Source organism: Budorcas taxicolor, chromosome X, assembly GCF_023091745.1.
Source record: "Budorcas taxicolor isolate Tak-1 chromosome X, Takin1.1, whole genome shotgun sequence".
NCBI classification, from domain to species: domain Eukaryota; kingdom Metazoa; phylum Chordata; class Mammalia; order Artiodactyla; family Bovidae; genus Budorcas; species Budorcas taxicolor.
In genome coordinates this window covers 127,655,544-127,675,104 of record NC_068935.1, presented here as the reverse complement: position 1 = coordinate 127,675,104, position 19,561 = coordinate 127,655,544, and the positions used below count along the sequence as shown (strand labels likewise).

Here is a 19,561-nt window from a genome sequence, read left to right as displayed (position 1 = left end):
AAAATGGTTACTGAAGATTGGATTCTTAAAGGTACAGAATTGATAACAAATACCAAAAAGCAAAGATTAATAATCTAGAGTAGAGGGTAGACTCTGAAAAATACAATATTAAAAAAAATTGCAAAAGTTATAAGAAAATATGAAATTTGCTTTAAAAATAGAGTCTTTTTTTTGCAAGGTAATAGTAGGTTTTAAAAAATGAAAATGAAAGGAATAATAAAGAACTTAAAACTAAAAAAATTTAAGAAAATTTAAAAATGATAATAGTAAAATATATCTAAGAATTTCTCTGGAGCTGTTGAGGGCAGTGTGGGGTCAGTTCAGTTTCAGATAGTTCCTTACTCCAGCTTACTTCTTCTCAAGGTCTATAGATCCCTTCCCGTGTAGCCAATGCTAACTACAGGGTTTTAATCTGTTACACCTGTCACTTCCAAAGTGGATTCCTTTTCTTTGTTTTTTTTTTTTGGCTTCCTCTGTTTGCAAGTCTCTTCAGTATCTCACTTCTGCCCTGACACAAGGGGGCGAAGGTGGTCATTTATTTAGGCTCATTTGTTCAATTGTGCTGTGGGGAGGGAGGAACACTGCAAACAAATATCACTGGCATGTGTGAGGAATGCTCACAGTGCTTGGGCCACACTGTGTTTGCCCCTGCTCACAGCATGTGTGCTTTCCTGGTCTACACTGCTGAGGCTCCAGGTTGCTCTGCAGGCGAACTATCTAAGGCAGACTCTGCGTTGTGTGCACTTCCCAGGTCTAAGCTGCTGAGGTTCAGGTACTCGGGTACTCCACAAAGGCACAGACTCGGTTGGGCCTGCATTTTGTGCCCTTCCCAGGTCTGAGCAACTCAGGTGACCAGGTGCTTGGCGAGTGCACTCTCCCCAGGTGGGGCGGTGCATCTTATCACTTCCCAGGTCCTGGCCACTCAGTTTCCCAGTGCGCAGCTGGAGCACTGTCTCAGGTGTGCTGTGTGTCTCCTCTGGGGAGCTGATCTCTGGCTGCGACCCTCCTGGATGGGTGGGTGTCAACCGTCCAGGATCCCAGGTAGACTTGGTTAGCAACTGGGAGCCTGCTCGCAGTTTGATAGAGGATGCTGTCTCTGGGGCTGAGTTTGCCCCTTTCCTTCCAGCTCTGGCTGGCACCCGCCTGCCTCCCTACCTCTGGTGGGGGATGGGCCAGTCCACTGCTGGCTAGCTCTCCTCTGTTATTTGCTCAGTTCTTTGTTTTGTGAGCGGGCCGGCAGTGCCTTAGGTTAGAACTTTTTCTGGGAAAGTTCTCACTCTCTCTTTCCTCTTTTTTTTTTCTTCTCTCTCTCTGGCTATCCCACAGTTTGGGTTGCTATCTCATGTTAGTTCCCTCAGATTGCCCTCAGAGCATTCAGGCCCAGTCCTTACCCTAAGCACTGCAGCCCGTGCCTGCCTGTTCAGCCCCCGCTTGCTGGTGGCAGACGCAAACGTCTAGGCTATTTCTCCACTGGGAGTTGCAGTTAGGTGCATAATCTGTGGGTTTATATTTATTTTTTCCTCCCAGTTATGTTGCCCTCTGAGGTTCCAAAACTCCCCACAGACCTGCCGGTGAGAGGGTTTCCTGGTGTTTGGAAACTTCTCTTTTATGGCTCCCTCCCTGAGATGGGTCTCCATCCCTAACGTTTTTGTCTCTCTTTTTGTCTTTTATATTTTGTCCTACCTCCTTTCAAAGACAATGGGCTGCCTTTCTGGGTGCCTGGTGTCCTCTGCCAGCGTTCAGAAGTTGTTTTGTGGAATTTGCTCAGTGTTCAAATGCTCTTTTGGTGAATTTGTGGGGAAGAAATTGGTCTCCCCGTCCTGTTCCTCCACCATCTTCCATTTTGGGGCTTTGATGAATGTGGTTTCCTTGTTTTTATGTTATGTGGCCATGGAACCTAGGCCAAGTGTCATGACTCCTTGTTTGAACCCCTCCGCCACACACCAATTTGTTTGTGACCTTTTATGGAGCATGCATTTATATAGAAAAAATGGAAGAATCTATCACATACCCTTTAATTAAATAAAAATTACCCATCATTTCCAGTTTGTGGTATTAATCTTAAATAATAATTATATAGTCCTAGCAAAAATCATGAGAGACCTCATAAAACCCCATCAAACATAGTGATAGTAAATATATTTTAGGTAAATCCTAAGAGTCTAGTCAAGGCTATGGTTTTTCCAGTGGTCATGTATGGATGTGAGAGTTGGACTGTGAAGAAGGCTGAGCGCTGAAGAATTGATGCTTTTGAAGTGTGGTGTTGGACAAGACTCTTGAGAGTCCCTTGGACTGCAAGGAGATCCAACCAGTCCATTCTGAAGGAGATCAGCCCTGGGATTTCTTTGGAAGGACTGATGCTGAAGCTGAAACTCCAGTACTTTGGCCACCTCATGCGAAGAGTTGAGTCATTGGAAAAGACTCTGATGCTGGGAGGGATTGGGGGCAGGAGGAGAAGGGGACGACAGAGGATGAGATGGTGGATGGCATCACCGACTCAATGGACATTTGTTTGGGTGAACTCCAGGAGTTGGTGATGGACAGGGAGGCCTGGCGTGTTGCAATTCATGGGGTTGCAAAAAGTCAGACACGACTGAGCAACTGCACTGAAGGGTTTAGTAGTTAACTTTTAAATGGTTTATCACCCTTGTTTATTTTTGTATTTGATTCAAGAAAATGGTCAGAACTATTGAGGTCTTCTCTATGCTTTTAGACTTTGAAAAATATGACTGGTCCTATTCATTTTGAGGGTTCATTTTTATGAGACCAAATTTAAATTTTTAAAAAACTTAGCTCTTGTTTCAAAAATTTTCAAATTGATCTCTATTTGGTCTTTAAAACAAATTAATCCAGTCTTCAATAACATCGGTGAAGAGTGTAAATTTGGTTGATACCATTGTGCATTCATAAATATGTAAGCTTATTTTCAATAAAGTAACAAAACAAGAATTGTTGCATCTCATTCCCTGCTGTCTGCCAACAGTGAAAATTAACAGGCAGAATTGGAAGGAGACTTTGGATTATTTGGTGGCTTACTCATGGGCTTTTGGATATTTTTATGTCTAGGTGACTGGGTGGATTTGGGTATAGATTTTTAGCCTATAATTTGTTAAAAGTACCTACTGGTTATGTCCTATGTCAGAGGCACTGTGTTATTCTCTGTGGTCAGCGTGCTATATAAAAGAGAGTTCTTACCATCATAGGACTTGGAGACAGTTGGAGAATGGATGACTTTAGGGAGGACTTCCTTAAATGTTTGCACTTAAATGTGAAGGGTAAGCTAAGGGCACTGCAGGTGAAGAAGGGAGAAGAGTGGGCTCTGGGCACAGGGGACAGCAGCTATGCTGCAGTGTCCCTCTCTGATAGGGAGTTTGGAACAGGGGAGTCATGTGAATTTCAGGTCATGGTGGCTGGATTGCAGAGAGCCAGGCCCTGAAGATACGGCTATAGAGGAAGCTGGGGAACAGATCATGGACAATGATGATGTGTTTGAAGCAGGGAAGGGACACAGTCAGGTTTGCTGTTTGAAACGGTCATGCTGGTTGCTGAACTGAGAGCAGGTTTTGAGGATGAAGGGTGGAAACTGAAGAGCAGATCATGGCAGGGTGGATCACAGCCATGGGAGGCTGGCACTGGGAAGTGACAGTGGAGGAGGAGACATGGGGACTTGCAGGAGAGAGATTTAGCAGTGAATGGATGGCCTTGGTAGTTTTTGAAAGTGTTAGCTTTCTACGCAGCTTGACTCCTTCTTGATAAGGCATCAGTGTATAATTGTAGCCGGGTCAATGATTGGTCAGCTACAAAGATAAATCTTATCTTGGTTAAAACTCCTCTTGGGGCTGGCTTGAGGGACAGTACAAACTTCAAACTTGGAAACGTGTTTTACTGAGGTTTTTTTTTTGTTGTTGTTGTTTGTTTGTTTTTTTTTACACCAAGGAAAGGGTGAGACGACTTGGTATAGTCAAAAAAATCACTGGGGCTCAAGGTTTGTCCCACCTGGTATCAGTGAAATGCAGACCAGAGGAAGCAGAGGAACAATCTAAGGTGCTTGTGCTCAGCTGTGTGTGGCAGCTCTATCTTGGTGGCCACTGCTTTACCAAGAGGGAAGTTGGCATTTCAAACCCTGGTGGTGATGGGAGGGTGAGAAAGGATTCAAAACAACACCAGTCCATGTTTTAACATTTGATTAACAATATTTTTAAAAACATGCCATTAAAATTCTGATTTCTTAATGGCTGGTCTTGACAAACTGGATTTGTAGCTTCTGTTTACTGTCTACCTCAGTCTGCTTTTCCTCTTTGGAATATTGACAATTTCCTTAAGCTGTTGAGACATTTCCTTTTTACTTACTTTGTGACAAAAGTGGTGAAACAGAATCTGCTTCTAAGAAATAGTGTGAGTGTTCAGTGTTAGCTTACCAGGTAGCATGATTTTTCTTATGCTGATCTACTCATCTACCCAGCAAACAACTGCTGTCTCTGAACTTACTATGTTGGAATACACCTATAATGTGATTCTTATTTCATTGTTATAAATCAGTAAGAACTTGTGCTCTTACTTTTGTTATTCCTGCTAATCAAGAGAAATGAGTATTTCATAAAATTTTCTTCAGCACATAGCATTGTAAGATCTTGTCTATTTACTTCCAATAGTAATAGCTAAAATGCAGTATTTCCTCAGTTAATGTTTATGGTATGCAAACTATCACCATAGTTCAGTTCAGTTCAATCAGTTCAGTCGCTCAGTCATGTCCGACTCTTTGCCACCCCATGAATCGCAGCACGCCAGGCCTCCCTGTCCATCACCAACTCCCGGAGTTTACCCAAACTCATGTCCATCGAGTCAGTGATGCCATCCAACCATCTCATCCTCTGTCATCCCCTTCTCCTCCTGTCCCCAGTCCCTCCCGGCATCAGAGTCTTTTCCAATGAGTCAACTCTTTGTATGAGGTGGCCAAAGTATTGGAGCTTCAGCTTTAGCATCATTCCTTCCAAAGAACACCCAGGACTGATCTCCTTCAGAATGGACTGGTTGGATCTCCTTGAAGTCCAAAGGACTCTCAAGAGTCTTCTCCAACACCACAGTCAAAAGCACTCGGCACTCAGCTTTCTTCACAGTCCAACTCTTACATCCATACATGACCACTGGAAAAACCATATCCTTCACTAGATGGACCTTTGTTGGCAAAGTAATGTCTCTGCTTTTGAATATACTGTCTAGGTTTGTCATAATTTTCCTTCCAAGGAGTAAGCGTCTTTTAATTTCATGGCTGCAGTCACCATCTGCAGTGATTTGGGAGCCCAAAAAAATAAAGTCTGACACTGTTTCCCCATCTATTTCCCATGATGTGATGGGACCAGATGCCATGATCTTCATTTTTTGAATGTTGAGCTTTAAGCCAACTTTTTCACTCTCCTCTTTCACTTTCATCAAGAGGGTTTTTAGTTCCTCTTCACTTTCTGCCATAAGGGTGGTGTCATCTGCATATCTGAGGTTATTGATATTTCTCCCAGCAATCTTGATTCCAGCTTGTGTTTCTTCCAGCCCAGGGTTTCTCATGATGTACTCTGCATATAGTTACTGCCATTTAAATATGTTGCTAGTATCATAGTTAAAACGGAAGTATTGTGATACTGATGGTTAAGGTGGAAACTGACTTCTGTGTTCTTAATATAACATGAAATGCTGACAGCATGGACTCTCCAGCAGGACTGCTAGCAGTTCAAGTTCCTGTTCTTCATTTACTGGCTCTTTGACATTGACTGAGGTGCTTCACTTCACTGTTCCTTAGTTTTATTGTGTGTAGAGTAGGCATGGTAGAAGTACCAGCTTTTATATGTAAAAACATGAAGTACTACCTCAGCGTGATGAGTGCCATCTCTAGTATAGGAGCTGGCTGATTTTGTTGTTCTATTTATGAAGCACAGAAAAGCTGCAAGGAAACAATGATCACTATGACTAAAGTATATATTCTTATGTATTCTTTTTGTTTCTTTTTAGCCTTTCCTAAGCCCAAGTGGGAGTGTGCATTATTTGATTCTTATTCTGAGTCAGTACCAGCAAACCAACAACCCCGTGACTTGAATCGGATGGAGGTAAAAAATCATCATATGTTAGTAAGTAAGGATGTGTGTACACTTAAATCCGTTAGCTGATGTTCTTTACAAACTCTGGAAAATCTGCTTTCATAATGTTTTCTCTTCATACTTAGTACTTTGAAGCTCAGCATTTCAGATTTAGACACCAGATATATCTGTAATTATCTTTTTTTTTTTTCATTTCTCCCTAAAACTAGATTTGGAGAAAAAAGCAAAGTAGCCTCTTGACCTTTTAGAGGTGAAATTTAGGTATTGCCAAACTAAGCCCCCAAAAATGGAAGACAGGTTATTTACTTTAACCAAACTTTAATTCTGAAGTAAACATTGTAAAGCTGTGTTTTTAGCAGCTGAGTATTAACCAGGTATAATGAATCAGAACAGTTTTGAGAGGAAGCTTGAGAACTGTATATGAGGGCCCCAAATCACATTCAAAGCTGCCTAATTTGGATGATCCTCAAGAGAAACCTGAAGAATTCCTTTAACGATGGGCCATTGATGGGCTTAGATGTGTGCTTAGGGGTCCTTATGGTTACTGTTAATATCAGCACTATCATCACCATCACCACCATTATAATTGCTGTGATGACAACTTATATCTCTTGTTCCCACCCTGAGAAAAGTCTGGAAGTATTTCATAAATGGAGGTTTGTTCATAGGCTTCTATTACCATGCTCTGACGTTGCAAGATGATAGAAATCAAAGGCAAGATACAGGGCCATTTACAAAATTTCTTGTGATGGTGTGTGATTATTTATTCTTCCCCCGTGAGGCTCTGGTGCCTGTAGTGTGTGTTGTGGATGCCATCCTCTCTGAGCCAGTCCAGCCTGCTTCTGCATCATTCTCTCTGATAACATCTCTCTCAGCCTTTCTGCTACTCTTTTTTTGAGTTGTAGCCTCTGTGCTCCTTTGCTTAGCAGATTTCTCCTCTGGGGAAAGAGATAAAGTGATTTCAGGTGGTGTGATAGATGTGCATTCAAAGACTTTTGGCTTTTTCAATTTCTTTTTGCAGAATGTGCATGATGGTAAAGCAGACATGATTGTCAGCCACTTTTCATAGCCCCCAGTGTATTCTGGGTTGGTGGCAGTGTCCGTAGAAGTTTGTCTGTCAGGCCAGGACACTACAACTCTTATGCAGTTGCCCTGGTTTTTGATTTTTTGTTTTATTTTTAAATAAAATGTTCTTTTTTTTTTGCTATGGGTAGCCCTGCTTGTGTAAAATTATGTTGTTGTTAGGTGATTTACTAAAAAAAAAACGTCTTTAATTCATATTCTTTCTGGTTAAACATTTTGTCCCATCTTGCCATGGTATCAGATGGTCTTTGCCTTTCCAACAGAGACAAATAATGCTGTTTTTTTTTTTTTTTTTGAGAAATTAGTTACTGACTCATGTTGCTTTTCCCCACGTACTCACTTCAGTTCAATTCAGTCACTCAGTCGTGTCTGACTCTTTGCGACCCCATGGACTGCAGCACGCTAGGCCTCCCTGTCCATCAACCAACTCCCGGAGTTTACCCAAACTCATGTCCATTGAGTCAGTGATGCCATCCAACCATCTCATCCTCTGTCGTCCCCTTCTCCTCCTGCCCTCAATCTTTCCCAGCATCAGGTTTTCAAATAAGTCAGCTCTTCGCATCAGGTGGCCAAAGTATTGGAGTCTCACCTTCAACATCAGTCCTTCCGATGAACACTCAGGACTGGTTTCCTTTAGGATGGACTGATTGGATCTCCTTGCAGTCCAAGGGACTCTCAAGAGTCTTGTCCAACACCACAGTTCAAAAGCATCAATTCTTCAGCGCTCAGCTTTCTTTATAGCCCAACTCTCACATCCATACATGACTACTGGTATACTCGTTATCTGTCTAAAAGGAAAGGACCAAATATACGGATGGTTGTCAAATCTGGAAATGGAGATATTTTAAACACAGGAATGCATGCTTAAAAGTTTATTTTATTTTTGGCTGTGCTGCATGTCTTGTGGGATCTTAGTTCCCTGACTAGGGATTGAACCCAGGCCCCTGGCAGTGAAAGCTTAGAGTCCTAACCACTAGAACACCAGGGAAGTCCTCATGCTTGGAGTTTAAATGGAACTTGGTACCAGCAGCCCTGTGAGGGATGACTCCAGTCAGGTGTTTGTTGTGGGTGGAGCTATAGCTGATTCAGGTCTTGAGAAGTTTGCTCAGCAGTACATCTTTTTCAGAAGACAGCAGAACTGTACCATATACTTATTTCCATCAAGAATTAAAGATTACAGTTTCAAGTATATGTGTCTTTAGCCATGTTTCTTAGGTTACTGAGTTGCTTTTTTTGTAAACAGGCTTATTGAGATATAATTCACATACCACATTCAGCTAAGGTATACAATTCAATGGTTTTGAGCATATTGACAGTTGTGCAACTGTCACTATAGTCTAATTTTAGAACATCTTCATCACTCTAGAACGAAAACCTGTACCCATTAGGAGTCATCTACTGTTCTCCTCTTGCCCCAGCCTCTAGTAATCAGTAAGCTATTTTCTGTCTCTAGAATTTGCCTATTCTGGACATTTCATATAAATGGAAACATATAACATGTGGTCTTTTGTGACAGGCTTCTTTCATTTAGTATAATGTTTGTTTTTTGATTTTCCAGTTTTACTGAGATACAGTTGATGTATTTGTTGTTGTTCAGTCTCTTAAGTCATGTCCAACTGTTTGTGACCCCATGGACTGCAGCATGTCAGGCTCTTCTGTCCTGCACAGTCTCCCAGAGTTTGCTCAGATTCACATCCATTGAGTCGATGATGCTATCTAACCATCTCATCTTCTGCCACCCTCTTCTCCTTTTGCCTTCAAGTCTTTCCCAGCATCAGGGTCTTTTCTAATGAGTCAGCTCTTTGCATCAGGTGGCCAAAGTATTTGAGCTTCAGCCCTTCCAATGAATATTCAGGGTTGATTTCCTTTAGGAGTGACTGGTTGGGTATCCTTGCTGTCCAAGGGACTCTCAAGAGTCTTCTCCAGCACCACAATTCGAAAGCATCAATTCTTTAGCACTCAGCCTTCTTTATGGTCCAACTCTCATATCCATCCATGGCTACTGGAAAAAGCATAGCTTTGACTATATGGACCTTTGTCAGCAAAGTGATGTCTCTGGTTTTTAATATGCTCTCTAGGTTTCTCATGGCTTTCCTTCCAAGGAACAAGTCTCTTTGAATTTCATTGTTGTAGTCCCCGTCCACAGTGATTTTGGAGCCCCCCAAAATAAAATCTGTCACTGCTTCCATAGTTGATGTATACAACTGGATAAGTTTAAGGTGTATGGCCAAATGATTTGACTTACGCACATTCTGAAATGATTATCACAATAACTTTAGTGAATATCCATCATCTCAGATAGAGACACCATTAAAGAATTAGGGGAAAATATTTTTTTCTTGTGATGAGATCACTTTGTATAATATTTTAAAGTTCATTCGCAGTGTAACATGTATCAGTGCTTTATTCCTTTTCATTGATGAATAATATCCCATTGTATGGATAGAACACATTTTGTTTATCCATTTTTTAGCTGATGGAAATTTGGGTTGTTTCCACTTTGGGGCTGTTAGAAAAAATGCTGCTATGAATATCCATGTACAAGTTTTTGTGTGCACGCATGTTTTCACTTCTCTTGGGTATAAACTGAGGAGTGAATTGATTGGATCACATTATACCTTGTGTTATACTTTTTGAGGAACTAGCAAACTACTTTCCAAAGCAGCTATACCATTTTACATTTTTCTACCAGCAATGTATGAGGGGTCCAATTTCCCCATATCCTTGTTAACTTTGGTTACTATCTCTCTTTGATTTAAGCCATCCTAATGGGAATAAATCCAGGTGCCCCCTTCCCTGATTTTCCATTTTGGGCTTCCCTGGTGGCTCAGAGGTTAAAGTGTCTGCCTGGAATGCAGGAGACCCAGGTTCGATCCCTGGGTTGGGAAGATCCCCTGGAGAAGGAAATGGCAACCCACTCCAGTACTCTTGCCTGGAGAATCCCATGGAGGGAGGAGCCTGGTAGGCTACAGTCCATGGGGTTGCAAAGAGTGGGACACGACTGAGCAACTTTCCTTACTTAATGGGAATAAAGTAATATCTCACTGTGGTTTTTATTTGAATTTCCTAATGACTACTGATATTAAACATCTTTTTGTGTGCTTATTAGCCATTTATGTGTCTTCTTTGGTGAAATGTCTATTCCTATCTCTTGTCCATTTATAAACTGGGTTGTTTATTATTGAGTTTTAAGTGTTCTTTATATATTCTGGATGTAAGTTTCTTATTAGATACATAATTTTCAAGTATTTTTCTTTTTCTCCTCTTTCTTGATAGTATCCTTTGTAGCACAAATATTTTTTATTTTGATGAAGTAGAATTTATCTAATTTTTTAATTTTTTTACTTGTGCTTTTGGTATCATGTCTAAGAAACCGTTGCCTAATACAAAATCATGAAGATTTATTCCTATGTTTTCTTCTAAGGGTTTTATAGTTTTAGGTCTTACATTGAGATCTGTGATCCATTTTAAGTTAATTTTTATATAGATTGTGAAGAAGAGGTTCAACTTCATTCTTTTGTATATGGATATCAAGTTGTCTCAGCATCATTTATTGAACAGACAATTTCCCCCTACTCAATTGTTTTGTACTGTTGTTGAAAAGCAGTTGACCACAAATGTAAGGGTTTATTTATGGATTCTCAATTCAGTCCCATTGGTCCATATGTCTTATGTGAGTACTGTACTGTCTTGATTCCTGTGAGTTTTTGGTAAGTTGTTCTTTTTCAAGAATATATTTTTGCTATTTTGGGTCCCTTGCATTTTTATATGAAATTTAGGGCCAGCTGGTCAAATTCTGCAAAAAAATAAGAAGGATTGCTTCAATTCTGTAGATGAATTTTGGGAGTATCACCATTTTAACAGTATTAAATCTTTTGACCCATAAACACAGAATGTCTTTCCATTTATTTAGATTTTTCAATTTTCTTTAAGTGGTGTTCTTTTGGATTTCTTTTTATCTGTTTTTTTCTACTCCTAAATTATTTTATTTCGTTAAGGATCTGGTTTATAATCCCGTTGGGACAAGAAAATGAAAGAAGGGCATGGTTGAGATACATTTGGTTGAGATACATTCTGTGTTCTAAGTTAGGTCTGGAGGCTTCATTGTGATGCCAAGAATGACTTGTCTGAGCATTCTTAAACCCTAGATCAGATTACCACCAGGTAGTATTGTAACTCCGTTCTTTGAAACAGTTTGAAAACAGAAGTATTGCTTATGTCTCTTGGGCTGTTCTGATTCTGAGAGGTAAACCAATTAACCTTTGGGAGCACCAGATAACTCCAGGAATTTACCCTACTTTTAAGTTTTAAAATTTTTCTTTATTTGATTCTTTGAATATATTTAAAATAAAAAGAATACCAAAAGGCTTATAGTGACAAGTCTTCCTCTTATCCCTATCCCCATCTACCCAGTCACCCTTCAGTTTTTATATATTTTTCTAGAATTTGTTTATATATATACCAAATATGAATATATTATCCTTTAATTTTATCAGAGGACAGAGTCCATGCTAATTGAGAGTTTATAAGAAATTATAGTAAATAGATTTTACACAGAATTTTAAACTAATCAGCACATGATTAATTTGGGTATTCATCTTAGTATAAGTGGAAATGTCTCTCTTAAATGAGTTAGCAGAAAGTTTTCTTCTGCACACCAATAAAATTCTCTTATTTCATGACAGGGAGGCTATTTGAATCAGGGTTGAGCACCCTCTGCATAAGAGATATGGCAAATATCCACATGATGGGACTACTTGTCAGAACCTCTTGCTGCTTGTGAGAAAACAGCTAGAGCATAGGTTTGTTCTTGACTGAAGTCATGGGCAAATGCTCTACAACTCTGGCTGAAGCTCACACCAGATTCAGATACAATGTATGTTCTATACATACACCTCCGCCTAAATCATTATGTTCTTCCTCTGTGTATATAAAATTTTTCAATGCAAATTAACTTATACCTCACTAGAAACCTAGAAAAAATAATATTAAATGTCAAGATTTATGGAAGACAGAAATATTGGCAAAATATACAGCTTTTAAAAACATTTTCATCATATATGCACATCACTTCTTTTTCATTCCAACCCATATTGTTAATTTACTTTTCTTTCCAAGAAGCTGTCTATTAAAGACATGGCCGACTTTCCTGTCGCTACCCAAGATGTGACTGGTGATGACAAACAAGGTATGAAAAGAATGAGTTTTCTCCCTTTGGGAACATTTTCTGTGCATTTTTTAAATCTACTTCTCTTGGAATGACTGGTTTCTAGAGTGTATGAGGACTGTTCTCAGTATATGAACACATTTGGATGGATTAAGTTGTTCAGTTGTCACTGAACTATAGTTCATAAAGCAGTAATGAGCTTGAGTGTCCAAAGCCCTTCATTTACGACCCTGTACTCACAGCTGATCCTCGGGCTACTCTGACACCTTATATTGGAATCTGGCCGTACTAATTAGGAAATGACTGGAAGCTGAATGGTGTGAGAACATAACATCTTGTGTTGGTAGGTGTGATCCCAGAATATCAATATAAATGTACATTTGCACACAGATCTAACCGTTGAGGAAGTTACCTTCTGGAGAGAGAGTTTCTGTCCCTAGGCTTTATTCTCTGTGACTTTGTGGGTGTTGGGCTGTGACGTGGAGCCCAGCAACAATTTCCTTACCTTAGTGGGTGGGTGAGAGCGTTGCAGCACAGTGTTGCTTGTTACAGCTAGCATCAAGCACAGGGATGACTTGGCTTGGCACTGTCTAGAAGAGAAGGAAGAACACCCTACTTCCTCCCATGCTTCTATTACAGTGGTTTATAATCGATCGAGTCCTTCCTCATGCACTGCATTATTCAGTCCTCCCAAAATTGAATGGTGGCTGGTATATTTTATCGCCTAAAATATATAGATGAGTAAACTCAAGTTCAGGCAGTATGAATCATTTATTCAGTGAGAAAAAGAGCAGTGGTAAAAACTAAGATTTTCTAATTCTCAAGCCAGTATCCCTTCTATTGGACTGTAGCCCACCAGGCTCCTCTGTCCGTGGGATTTCCTAGGCAAGATTACTGGAGTGAGTTGCCATTTCCTTCTCCAGGGGATCTTCCCAACCCAGGGATCAAATCCAGATCTCCTGCATTGTAGGCGGATTCTTCACTGACTGAGCCAACAGGGAAACAATTACAATAATTGCATGCTCTCTATTTCAGTGTTTGATTAGGAGGGGCAGGCAGACCTGGACATTGTCTGTAGCAGCAAGTACTTTGATAACTCTCTTTACTAGTGGATCTTAGCCTTAAATGCCCATTGGAATAACCTGTGTGTATGTGAAGTCGCTCAGTCGTGTCTGACTCTTTGTGACCCTGTGGAGTGTAGCCCGCCAGGCTCCTCTGTCCATGGGATTCTCTAGGCTAGAATACTGGAGTGGGTTGCCATTTCCTTCTCCAGGGGATCTTCCCAACCCAGGGATTGAACCTGGGTCTCCTGCATTGCAGGCAGACGCTTTATCCTCTGAGCCACCAGGGAAGCTGGCGAGCTCTTAAAATCCTGAAGCCTGGCTCTCACTCCCAGAGAGATCCTGATGTCTTTGCTTGGGGAAAACTGGGGAATTTTGATATTTCCTGGTAATACTCTCCCAAGCCACTGGTGGCACTCTCTCTGGAACACTGAAAATATGTCTTTATTCTCTGTAGGAGTAGAGCCCATTATCATAGGAGGCTTTTATTGTTTTAGTAAGTGCTATAGCAACTTATAGGTATATAGAACACTGTTTTCATAAGTGATAACTTGGAATTCTTTGTTTTAATGTAACATGCTTTAGATATAATTTTTTTTCTTTCCTCTTCTTTTCTTTCTCTTTTTCTTTAAAAACAAAACACTGCTAGCTTTGAAGAGTGCTACTGATGAAGCCTTACCAAAGGACATGTCTGAGGATTCAGGTAGGAGAAAACCAATTTAATATATTTTAAATGTAATTATTTCTAAAACAAAAACAAAAAACAGCCCTGTAGTTTCAGTGAGAAGACTGACACATTTGTGATTTTTTAATATATATGTATATATTTCTTTCCAAATATTTGTTGTGTGTTTTATTCTAAGGAAACCTTTTGGTTTCTTTTTTACTCCTTCGCTCTTCTCAGGTATGAGAAGAGGGTGATTTCTTTGTAAGTTCTAAATATAGTTTTCACTGAAAGAATCTCTCTGTTTAAATTGAGGGTCTCATTGTCACTAAGTGTAAAGTTGAGAAGGCTTTAATTTGAGATTTTAGTAAGCCATTGTGGTTTCCCTGTAGAGTAAGGAGCTGATGGAGTGGATCAACGGGAGGCTCATAGGTGAAACTTTCCATTTCCAAAATAAAAATCTCAAATATTTTCATTATACTTCACCACCAGGAAAACAGGTAAATGTGCGTATACATGGAGTAGATTCCGTGGAGAAAAATAAAAGTTGTGTTTGCCCAGGTTTTTGGAGAGTCAGGGCTGTGTCTGTGGACCTTGGAGATGGCCGGGCCTGTGTCCTCAGCTTTCTCAATGGAGCTGTCATTGAACCAAGATGAACCTAGTTTAGAACATACTGGCTAGGGATGTTTGTAGCTCTGGTTATAGGGACACGAAAGAAGTTGCTCATTTCTCGTTTATTGTTTTCTCTTTTAATATTTAATAATTAAATCATGTTTGTTTCAGTTAGCTAGGTATCATCCAGGCTTTAGTTGTTAAAGTTAGAACAAAGGAATCAATATTTATCGAGGCTTAGTAGTGTATTTCTGAAATACCAAGTTCATTTAGGGTTTAAAAGAAAGAGGGATAGAGATAGAAAAAGGAATGGGGAGCAAGGGAGAGAGGAAGAGGGAGATGGAGGAAGAGAGAAGGAATATGAAGGAGAATATATGATTGATTACAGTGATGAGGCCTAAGAATCTGTATTTTCAGGCAACCCCCTGGAGGATTCTAATGTTCAGCCTATTTGGGGAACCACTATCTCTCAAAAGCAATGTTAAGAAATAGGAAATTAAGATTGTAAATTAACTGACTCCAAAAATGGTAGGAATTTTCAAGCTGTGTTTTGGTTTTTGGAACTGATTCAAGTTCCTTCATCATGGGGGAAATGCTCTATTTGCGTAGGACAATCATCTGACGTAGGTTCCTTCCAACTCTGATTTTTGGAAATGAAGTGGATACATCCCAGTTTTTGTAAACTTCATGTTATGGTATTAATAAAATCTATTTAAATTTGGAGAGTTAAATTGTGCTTCTCCAGCAACCTTTTTGGCTTATAACTCTTCCTGTTTATTTCCATGAGCATGCTCCATGTTCTCTGGGGCAGGAGTTTTAGATGTCATTTTCAACATTTAATAGGGCATGGCATACATCACCAGTCAGAGCCTATCAGGGTATATGTGCCACAGTATGTAAAGTATATCTGAATTTGTTTCACATTCTGCCTGGGAGCATACTGTGTGGTTTCTGATTTGTTCTTTGCTGCCCTTTCTGGAGCTTTCAGGGAATACCTCATCTGAAAGCTTATTTAATACCCAGGGAATGTTTGGATTCTTAGTGAAAGACAGGAGTTTCAAGGTGGTGGTTTCTAATTCTGGAGGCTTTTCATACCATGTTAGCAGTTCACCTTGGTTGAGTTGCTGTTTTCTGGAGAATTAAACTTTAGGCTTGCCTTCCTGTCCTGTTTCTGTCTCCTGGAAAGGTGATGTGCCTGGTGTGTTCTAGGAAATTCTCACTCTTCTTCTCTCTGCCCAGCTCAGTGAGAAGCTATGATTTGCCCATGGTCTTCTGCCTGGATTCTGACACAACCTGCCCTCACCATTTTTGCAGATGTTCACATGCTCCAAATGCTGAGTCCGACTTTCAGGGGCTTGGAAGCTGATGGAAGACTTAAATAGAATCGTGTTCTCCAGCTTTTTCTGATCTGGAACCTGTTGGGACTCACCAGCCCTGCCTGGGATCTCATTTCCCACTTCTGCCCTTCCTTCCGCAGAGGGTGGTGATAACCATGATAATAGTAATGGCAGTGAAGAGAATTTTGTGGCTTATAGGTGGGATGGGACTGAATCATCAGGGAGTGGGGTATTCCTTGGTACGTAATTTTTCTCATAGGCTCTTACCCTTTTAATTGCTGAGTGTGTGTATAGTAGTAGAATCTGATGGATTTCTTAGCTGATGCCACATTCCAGCCTAATTCACCAGGCCACTCTGCACCACGGCCATCTTTTTCTGTGTGTCTCCGCATCATGCCAAGGGTGTCGGACCTGCTTGTCCTCAAACTGTAGCCTTCAGCCTCCTGTTGGTATTTTTCGCAGTTGCCACCCTGATGGTCTTAAGCAGCAGAGCACTTCTCTCCTTCCATTCCCTGTACCCACCTGTATCTCCTTTGCTGTCTTAGAAGAAACTAAATTTTGAAACCAAATTTCTAAGCTTAAAAAATTAAGGACACTGTACAAGAGTAATATTTTGCAATTCTAGAACACATTTAGTTTTTAAAGTGCTTTCACCTTCTTATCTCTCTGTGTGAGAAAGGGGCCTCATTTTTATTCTCTTTATTCTGTAGGTGAGGAGGCTGAGGTTCAGAGAAATCACAGCTAGTGAATGTCACAGCCAGGAGGAGTTGGCCTAGTCTCTAACCCTCAGCCACCCCCCTCATCCCATCTGTCTGCCTGTCTATCACCAACAGGATTCCTGCTCCTTCCACACCCATCCACACCCCAGCATAAAGACAGATAGTGGCAGTGGACAAAGGAATTAACAAGTTATCATGGTCTGGTTTGGGGAATAGTCTTTTAACATGACCTATACTTCTCTGACGGAGAAGGCAATGGCAACCCACTCCAGTACTGTTGCCTGGAAAATCCCATGGACGGGGGAGCCAGGTAGGCTGCAGTCCATGGGGTCACTGAGAGTCGGACACGACTGAAGTGACTTAGCAGCAGCAGCAGACTTCTCTGACTCACACATTTTTGGGAAACAGTGGGGCCTGAGAGAAGCGGATCAGAGCCAGCCATGGTGAATGGAATCCCACTGTCTGCCCAGCTCCTGGACAGCTTGCTGGGCTAGAAGAGAGTTTCTCTTGGGCCACTATCCTTTGCCGCCCAGGGGCCTGGAGGAGGGGGGGTGGTTGCCTGTCCTCGGGCAGGTACCACTGTGGATGCATGAGACCCAGCAAGGCAGGTTCACACTGCTCGGCCTCCTGTTTCTCGGGGCTCTGGCAGCCTTCCGGTGGTTTATAATCAAAAGGTGGCTGTATTCTCACTCCGAGAAGCCAGGGTGCTTTGGTCAGGAGAAATGTGTGTCTTCTGCAGCTGACCATAGTGAAGGGAACATGTGTTCCTAGTTTGTTTTGTACCTTGGTAGCATCTCAGTTCCCCATTTCTGTCCTGCGTATCTAACCTAAGGAGTTTAAGGGCTCTCTGGTAGCTCAGTGGTAAAGAATCTGCCTGCAGTGCAGTTGACATGGGTTCAATATCTGGATTGGGAAGATCTCCTGGAGGAGGAAATGGGTACCCACTCCAATATTCCTGCCTGGAGAATCCCATAGACAAAGGAGTCTGGTGGGCTATGGTCCATGGGGTCGCAAAGAGTCAGACATGACTGAGTGACTAACACTTTCACTTAATGATCATCAGAAATCCAGCATGCTTCCCACCAAGGAAGTTTTTTATCTTTGGAGTAATGTAAAAGAGGATGACATCATGCAGTGAAACATTTTCTTTCTCATTATTCCCAACAAGTTATGATGGGAAAGTAGGCTTCATATGTGTTGGTAGTGAGCAAGCTAGTTTATGATTTAAATTGGTGAAGGAAAAGTTGTCTGGTTGACAAAATATATTCCATAATACTCTCTGTATAATTTGAGACACAAAAATATTTTCTTATGGGAAAAACTGCATAGTTCATTTCAGCTTAATTGTGGGAGCTTTGAATTCTTGTGGTCATGCTGTCCTGGTGGTGTATTTTAAGAAAACCTTAAAAATATATAGCCTGATAAATTTCTTCATAGCCTTCAGGGAAGACTGGTTCAAAATTTGTTATTATTACTTGACTATCATGATAGACCAAGAAACCCTCAAGTCTGAACCCATCATTATATAAATAGATAACCTTTTGAGGGAGTTGTCTTTTTAGACTGGAATTTCTTCATTAGCCAGCTTCGATTTAAGAATGGCTTTGTGGCTAGTGGTCTGATAAAAGGAAAAATATGTTGCTTTTTCTTTCCTGTTAATTGTGCCTTTAGCTTTAGAAATAAAATTATGAAATCACAAAAATGTGGAAGTGGTCAAGTTTTCCATAGGGATGTTTGTACCTCACGTTTACTGTTGATGTGTTCTGTACTAGCCCAGGTGCTGCTTATAAACCTGTTTAACTGCAGACATGAAACCCAAGCAAACAGCAAATAATCTTTGTTTCAGCCACTCCTAAGGATTCCAACAGTCTCAAAGCAAGACCAAGATCCAGGTAGTGTTTGTTTAAATTTCTGCTTTAATGCCCTTTGTGCCCTCTCCCTGACTAGAAGTAAATCTCCCAATGAAAAACCTAACCCACGATCTCCTTTCCCTTCAGTTTGACACTTAGGCTGTAGGTGAGTTCACTTGTCTCTAGGGGTCTGACTGGAGCCCACAGTGCTGCTGGAGAGGCTCTTAGTTTCTGTGTTTACTGGTGCCGGAAGAGGGGCTGCAGCTCTTTGGCAAGCTGACGTGAAGAAGGGGGCTGTGTGACATGACCCAGTTGCTGCAGGATGATAACGAATAATGGGGAAGTACCTTTGGAAAGAGGGAAATATGGTTAAAAGGTAACTAACACTGAAATTTCCTGTCATGACAAGGTGAACACCAAATAATAATAAGTCTGGGTATAAAATCTAGAGTAGGGAATGAAAATGCTCTGGCAATGTCAGTAAGGCTCAAAACTGCAGGTAAGCAGTGTTTGTGGACTGTTTCATCCTGTTAGAGGCTCTTCTCAGCTTCATAATCGCTGAGTCAGGAGAGGCTAGGAGCAAAGGGAGAGCCATCAGATAGTAGATGGGAGGAGTGAGGAGGAATACAGAGATGCTGGTAGAACTCCTAGGACCTCAAGGAGGGGACACGGTGTTGAGATGATTGTTCACCAGTAGACTGCAGTGGGAGATGGGATGCTGCTTGTGTATTTTCCAAGTTTTGCTTTGGCTCTCAATGACTTTTTTCCCTCCTTTGGCTACTAGATATGTTCCTGAGAAGGTGAATTTAAATATGATCATATTTTGTATGCTTGAAATACTGCCATTTAAGGAACTCTGGTCTCCTTGTAAGTCAAAGAATTACACCTTAGTTTATTTTTTATATCTGGATTTTCCAAGTTAGAGTTTTGTTTCCTTGTTTATAGAAGGTACAGATATCTATGTTCATATTTGTTAAAACAA

General features: G+C 40.8%; 1 protein-coding gene and 2 non-coding genes across 3 annotated transcripts in view; 2 read left to right on the top strand and 1 right to left on the bottom strand.

The window, feature by feature from the left end:
- REPS2 (RALBP1 associated Eps domain containing 2) overlaps window positions 1-19,561 on the top strand; it is a 240,497-nt gene that overhangs the window by 123,328 nt on the left and 97,608 nt on the right. The window contains exons 9-12 of the mRNA XM_052663622.1: window positions 6,001-6,095; window positions 12,288-12,357; window positions 14,047-14,100; window positions 18,576-18,621. Of these exons, the coding sequence (XP_052519582.1) occupies window positions 6,001-6,095; window positions 12,288-12,357; window positions 14,047-14,100; window positions 18,576-18,621 (265 nt within the window). The remainder of the gene's footprint in view (window positions 1-6,000; window positions 6,096-12,287; window positions 12,358-14,046; window positions 14,101-18,575; window positions 18,622-19,561) is intronic.
- TRNAS-GGA (transfer RNA serine (anticodon GGA)) lies at window positions 9,986-10,057 on the top strand. Its single transcript has one exon. It is a non-coding gene; the product is annotated as a tRNA-Ser (tRNA).
- Window positions 13,616-13,687, bottom strand: TRNAC-GCA (transfer RNA cysteine (anticodon GCA)). Its single transcript has one exon. It is a non-coding gene; the product is annotated as a tRNA-Cys (tRNA).